This window comes from Silene latifolia, chromosome X, assembly GCF_048544455.1.
Source record: "Silene latifolia isolate original U9 population chromosome X, ASM4854445v1, whole genome shotgun sequence".
Taxonomy (NCBI): Eukaryota; Viridiplantae; Streptophyta; class Magnoliopsida; order Caryophyllales; family Caryophyllaceae; genus Silene; species Silene latifolia.
Window position 1 is genome coordinate 18,500,330 of NC_133537.1, and position 7,497 is coordinate 18,507,826.

The 7,497-nt window shown below is 42.1% G+C and overlaps 1 protein-coding gene across 1 annotated transcript; it reads left to right on the top strand.

Moving 5' to 3' along the window:
• The first annotated feature begins 4,408 nt into the window (after positions 1-4,408).
• Positions 4,409-5,692, top strand: LOC141616974 (uncharacterized). The gene has a single exon (XM_074434143.1). It carries the CDS (start codon positions 4,409-4,411, stop codon positions 5,690-5,692), a length of 1,284 nt encoding a protein of 427 aa, XP_074290244.1.
• The last annotated feature ends 1,805 nt before the right edge of the window (positions 5,693-7,497 follow it).

A 7,497-nucleotide genomic window follows, 5' to 3' on the forward strand; every position in this document is an offset into this window, starting at 1 on the left:
ATGAGCGTACTAAACACATCAATATAGACTGCCACTACTTCAGAGAGAGGATTCATGAAGGCTTAATCTCTACTAATCATGTAAAATCTAGTTTACAGTTGGCTGACTTGATGACCAAGCCTTTAGGAGCCCAGCAACATCATTTTTTATCCTCCAAGTTGGGATTGCATTTCAGTCCCTTTCATGCAGATCCAACTTGAGGAGGGGCTGTGAATCATGAAGCCTACATACAGCCAGGTGCAAGATGCTCAAGCTTAATTGATGGTGATGATGACTAGGCACCTGGACAGAAGCACAGAAGCTCAGATGTTCTAGAGCAGTCTAGAAGCTTCCAATGTACAGCTGTAATCGCCTAACAAACTTTGACTACTGTAACAAACTTTGACTCAGTTAGTTAGAAGATTTTTTTGTGGTTATTGTATATAAAGCCATCGTGTAAATATTGATCATTAAGTTAATACAATCACAGTTTTATTTACATTTTTCCAGTTTTATTTACGAGAGAAGAAGGCTCTCTCCGTTTTTTAGAGAGAGAATGTATCTACACTCCAAGTTTTTTCTCTGCTATATCTAATCTTCAATCTCTGAAAATTCCTTTTCTTTTACCTTCCCAAAGAGTGTTGTCAGATCAAGAAGTTGAAGGGTATTGGGCTGGGATCCAAGGGTATTATCCTTTTCGTATTAATCTCAATCTACCTACTTACAATGATTGAGCTACAGTGGCTCTAATTGGGCGTTTAAACCCTAATTCCTCTTTCTGCGTTTTTTGGGGTCTTTCTAATTTAATCAAATCATGCTACTCTACATTCCTACCTATTCCTAATCATTATTGTTTAGCTCATTTAATTGGCGTCTTAAACACTTCTATTCCTGATTGCTGATCTTTGAGCTCCTTCACGTGTAAATCCTTCTTTATTATCTCAATAATTACTCTGCGTCTCATTTAATTGGTGGTCTGTTGCTTTAGTTCTTCCTCTTTGATTTCCCCAAATCTGCCTAGAGGTGTCATTTGGGATTGACGTCTCATTTCCTCTAATTCTTTTCCCTATTTAAGCTGATCAATATGGCTGTGGGTTTGCCATCACAGTCATCACACTTCATCTCCCTAAAAAGCTCAAACTCAAAAAGACTTAAAACATTTTCATCACAGTCTAATTGTCCTACATTCAAAGGTTCTATAATGGACTTTGAGCACCAGTTTGGAAGATATAATCCGGGTTTTGAGAGAGAGGGTAGTGAGAACTTCCATAACTATCAACACCACAATCAGAATGCTCATCAACCTCAACCTGATGCTGCTTTCAACCCTATGAATCCACTTCATGCTAATGTCTGGCGTTATTCGAGGACGGGTGGAGTTATCAATGTAGACCTTGCTGAATTAGGAAAGTCAAGGGAGTTTTGGGGCAACTGTGTTCTGGGTTTCATGGTGGATTATCGTCTTTTTGAAGCTGAGAAACTGAATGATATTATTTCAAAGAAATGGAGTTCTAATGGGAAGATTACAACTTTTAAGATGGGGGAAGTGTATGTCTTCCATTGTGAGGATGTTGAAGACTTGCAAGGGCTTCTGGCGAAATCAATGGTGACTGTGGATGGTGCAGTGATGGTTTTGGCAAGGTGGTACCCTGATACGGTACCACGTACTATCAGGTTCCCCTTTGCGGAAGTTTGGGTGAGGGTGTGTGGCTTGCCGTTTGAGTATCTCAATATGCATGTCGCCCAGGTTGCGGGTAAGCTGCTCAGTCACCAGTTTCAGGTTGAACCGTTTAATTTTATGCCTGATCATGATTATCTCAGGCTTAGGGTATGTATTAAGTTAAACGAACCTTTGATGTCGGGCTTCTTTTTGGCAATGGAAACGGGACACTTGCTTTGGGTCCAGTTCAGGTATGAAAATGTCTTCAAGTATTGTGTTAAGTGTGGGAAAATAGGGCATAAAGGATCACAATGTAGAGAGAGTTTGGTGTCAGTGGTGTCGGGTATTGAGAGAATGTTGGATAGGTCTGTGTAGAAGGATTTTGCGGTTTTTCAAGCACACAGTACCCATACCATGTTTAACATGGATCTCAAGGCTATGCCTTCTACTACAAAATTCCTATCTCCTAGAGTTAGGGTTGGGAATAACAGGCCTAGAGCCGGGCCGAGCAGTAGGAGGGAGTCACCTGAAAGATATGTTGATTATGATTTAGGAATTACTGCTGGAGGAAGGGTTACTCCTGGCATGAGGTTTGCAGTAACTGCACAACCTTTTGCAGGGCCAGTCGTTTTTCGCAGTGGACAAGGAGTAAATGGTAGGGGAGTTGGGGTAGGTCAAGTGGGAGGCCAGGGGGATGTTGTTATGGGTGAAACTCACGGGATGCTGGAGGAGGTGGCAGGAACACAAACTTCTGAAAATGTGATTACTCCTGCTGTGCCCATACAGGATGCAGATATGTACCATGTTGAGGACCAGAATACAAGGGTTTTGGTTCCAGGTGCGGGGGGATGGTTGGATGAGGAAGATGAGCATCAAGAAAGGTATCACAGTGCTGAGGAAGACTTTGGTAATTATGGGGATCTTGGTAATCAGGGGGAGGGCTTTAATAGGCAGTCTATTGAATTGTTAAGACAGTTGCAGGAGAATGACCCTTATGTTCTCTATGCTGGTGAGGGTAATGTGAGTGGGGTACTTGATAGAGACTACGGATTCAGGAAGCTATCAGTGACAGGGTGGAAGAGGATGAACAATGGGCACGTTGGGATGATGAACTAAGGGGCTTTAATCAGTTTTTTTATCCCCCTACTGGTGGGATACCCATAAGGTACCATTACCCTGATGGGTCTGTCCATCAAATAGTGGAAGGAACAAATTTAAATGAACAACATCAAAATGTAGAAACTGCGCCAGGGGCAATGAACCTGAATGAGGTTATTATTCCCTGCACACTAACAGCAGACTGAAAAGTTTTGGGAGGAATGTTGATGGAATGTGTTTCCTGTGTGGGCAGGCAGAAGAAACACAAAAGCACCTGTTCTTTGAATGCGCCTTCAGCAGAAGGGTTATACAAGAATTGATGAACTGTTCTGGTTTAAGGTAACCTGAAACTGATGTCCTGCACTGGTGCATTCATAATACAGGCTTGAAAACGCAAAGAAAGGTAATGAATGCACTGGTTTTGAGTGTTATGTACCAGGTGTGGCAGCAGAGAAACAAGAGTCGAATTGAGCAGCTGGTATTGAGGCCAATGCGTATGGCACAGTTGATAATTGATGATATGAAGAAGAGGATAAAGGAAAGGGATAAGAGGAAGCTGACATCACAAGAGCTAGATTGGCTAAGGAGCTTAAGTTTTATATAAATCCATGAAAGGTTTAGGCCTTTATTTTTTTGTAATTGATACTCTTTTTATATATATATATATATATATATATATATATATATATATATATATATATATATATATATATATATATATATATATATATATATATATATATATATATAATACCCTCACGTTTTACCAAAAAAAATAAAAATGAATGAGGTTATTATTATCAGTGACTCTGATTCTGATATGTCAGAGGCTCCTAGTAATGATTGGATTGAGGATGTTGAAGCTGAGGACGAGTTTTATGAGGAATCATCTGAGGACAGGTTTACTGATGCTGTCATAGTCATCGCATCTTCAGAGGAGGCTGGGAATGAAGCAGTTGTGGCTCCAAATATCGTGGCTGTGGGGGGTACAAGTGCAACTGCTGAACTGACTGAGAAGGAGTTGGAGGGGATTGGGGAGCATGGGTTTGAGGAGGTGCCTCCCATTTCCCTGAAATATGTGGGTATTGAGAGAAAGGATAAAGAGATGCAAGTTGAGTCTTCTACTCTACAGCCTTTGGAAATGGTTTTTCAGAATGCTAGGAAAATGGCTGGGATTGCTCTGGAGATGGGTGAAGGAAGCAAGCAAGGAATTGATAAACTGTTTGACATCCCTGCTGTTGGCAACAAAGCTAGACTTCTTGCTGAGGTTTCTTCTGGTAATATCTCGGATGGTTTCATGGGGTTGGCTGATGCGTACCATATTTCTGAGCTGCAATTGACCCATAGGGAAGAGATAAGGATGGCCAGAAAAAGGAAATGCAGTACTAATGTGGTGGAGTATATCGTGCCTGAGCAGGCCAAGGAATCTCTGGAAAATGCTAAGGAATATCTGAGGCAGCTAGCAAAGAGGAGTTGTGCAGGGGAGGGTATCTTGTCTGGAAGAAAGGAAGGTCAGCGATATGGTTTCAGGGTGAGTGTCCCGGACATTGTTATGATTGATTCAAGTGACTCGTCTTCTTACTCCGTTAATGGAGGTGCTTCTGGTACTGAGGTTACTGATTTTAATGGTTTTGCAGAGGTTGGGCCGTCACAACCTCTTTTGTCACCATGATGGGCTTGTTATGGAATTGTAGGGGTCTCAATAACACGCTCGCCCCTACAATTCCAAAGATAAGAGCGTTATTAGATAGTACGTATTATGATTTCCTTTTCCTAATAGAGACCAAATGTAATGCTAATAAAGTTTTCCCTATGTTTAGATCTTTAGGTTTTGTGAAGTCTTTTGGGGTGGATGCAGTAGGGACATCTGGTGGTTTGTGGGTGGGATGGAAAAAAGAGGCGAAAATGACTCTTGTAAGGGCTTGTAAGAATTTTATGGTGCTTTTGGTAAGGAAGTATGATGGTCTCTTTTGGTATCTTGTGCTTTTTTACGGTGCCCCAGAGTTAAATTTATGTTCTGCTGTTTTGAGTGAATTGGACGAATGGATTGAGACTTGTACATACCCATATCTTATTATTGGTGATTTCAATCAGGTGGACTGTTTTTTGGATAAATGGAGTTGTAGTCAAAATCCCATTAAGGGAGCAAATGAGTTTATCAACTGGAAACTTAGGAACGAATTAATTGATATTCCTTTCAAGGGACCGAGATACACTTGGTGCAACAATCGAAAGGGTCATAAGAGAGTTTATGAGAGGCTTGATAAAGCTTTGGCCTCAAAGGATTGGCTTATTTATTTTCTCAATACGGGTATTAAACACTATCATGTTCAAATCTCGGATCATGCCCCGATTGAGCTTGATTTACATCTTACAGGGTGTGGGGGGAAAAGACCATATAAAATGGATGCTTGGGTGTTAGATCATGAGGAGTATATGCAGGGGATTCGGGTTGCCTGGAATCTTGCGGTGGTTGGCTCTCCGGCGTATCAAGTAGCTCGAAAACTTGCTCGGGTGAGAAGTTCGGCAAAGAAGTGGGTTTTGGATAAAAAGAGTGAGTGGAGGAAGGTTTGGGATGATTTAGACAGAAATTTGGAAGACGGTTTAAATATTGATGTCATGGGTGGCGGGGATGAGTTGTACTCAAGGACAAATGAGGAGGTTAAGACTTTTGCGAGGGCAAATGCAATTTTTTGGAAACAACGTGCTAAGATGCGGTGGATGGTGGATGGAGATACATGTACAAAGTTCTTCTTCACTTGGGTTAAGGGGAGGAAAGGAAGGAATTATATTCATGGCATAAGAGGGGATGATGGGGCATGGATTTATGATCACAACCTTGTCGGCTCTGCGTTCCAACAGAATTTTAAGGCCTTATATGCTGCTTGTGATGACAATCAGGAGGGGGGGAGTGGAGATCTGCGGCCTCCTTTGATAGGATTCTCTCTTCGGTAAGAAGGAAAGTCTCGAATGATGATGCGGATTACCTTCTGAGGCCTTTTACGGCCAAGGAAGTACGGGGTGCAGTCTTTCAGATGGCTGCTTTTAAATCGTCGGGCCCAGATGGTATTCCTGCGTGCTTCTTTCAGAAATGTTGGTCGTTGGTGAAAAAGGAGGTAACTAAGGTTGTGCTCTCTATTTTGAATTCAGGCCGGGTCTTAAGAGAGCTCAATCGAACGTTTATCACTCTTATCCCAAAAACTGATAACCCAGAGGGGGTCTCGGATTATAGGCCTATAAGCCTGTGTAATGTTTTCATGCGCATCGTGTCTAAATGTATTACGAATAGAGTGGCAAGGGTTATGGGGGCGCTGGTGAGTGAAGCACAAAATACGTTCATTCCTGGGCGTCATATTAGTGATACTATTCTTCTTGCTCATGAGACTATTCACCGTATCTTGAGTCACAAAAAAGGAAAGCATGGACGGTGTGCATTTAAGGCAGATATGAGTAAGGCTTATGATAGAATCAAGTGGGATTTTTTGGAGGCGGTTCTTCTCCGGTTTGGGTTTCCACAAAGATTAGTACTGCTTATTATGAATTGCGTTACCACGGTGTCGTACGAAGTTTTGCTTAATGGTTCTCCACTACCTCGCTTTCAACCGCGATGTGGTTTACGTCAGGGGGATCCCTTATCTCCCTTCCTTTTCATTCTATACACGGAGGTGCTTGGAGGGCAGGTTGAAAATGCAAAGGAGGTGGGTCTTCTGAAAGGGATCACTTTGTGTCAACAGGAGAAACCAATCACTTACTTATTTTTTGCAGATGATTCGGTGTTTTTCTTTCAAGATAGCGGCCAAGCGGCAACCAATTTAAAACGGATCATGGATGATTATTGTGATGCATCAAGTCAAAAATTGAATTTGGATAAATCTGGCATTCTCTTCAGTCCAATTACGACTCTAGCAAAGGCTCAAGAGACCATGAGTGTGCTTCGAGTACGATCAACGAAGGGTATTGGAAAGTATTTGGGGATTCCGGCAGAATTTCAAGAGTCTAAGAAGGGGATCTTTGCTTCACTCCTTGATTATGTCTCAAAACGCATCTCTTCATGGAACGGAATTTTCTTATCACCTGCCGGTAGGCTTACCCTAATTTCTTCAGTCCTCTCAAATCTATCTAATTACTTTCTATCGGTTTTCAAAATTCCGGTAAGTGTGTCATCAAAGCTCAATTCTATGTTGGCACAATTTTGGTGGGTCAAATTTGCAGTGTAAGCGGGAAGAAACTACATTGGTGCAGTAAGAATTTTCTAAGTCTTCCAAAGAGTTCGGGTGGCTTGGACATACGGAATGTAGGATGCCTTAATAAGGCTCTGCTTGCCAAACATGGGTGGAGACTGGTCTCGGGGGATGATTCTTACTTCAGCAGGATTTTCCGACGGAAAATCTTTGGCACTAATACCTTTGTTGATGGAACTCGCCCTAAGCAGGGATTTGGTTGCTCTTGGGGGGTAAAAAGTATTAGTTATGGATTGGAGCTGATCATGGAAAATATTGGTTGGAAACCGGGTTTGGAATCTGGCCTTAATGTGTGGAATGCAAAGTGGGTGAACGGGGGGGCTACACCTAAACCGCAGGATCGCTTGCTGGACCCTGCCTTTCTCTTTTTGGGGAGTCTTCAAGTACGAGAGTTATAAAAGAGCGATTTAACTTGGAACGCCCCCTAGTGCGTACACTCTTTAAAGAACAGGATGCGGAGTGGATTATTGCATCAACACTATGTATGTCGAGGAAGCAGGATGAAGTTTTTTGGCCGCT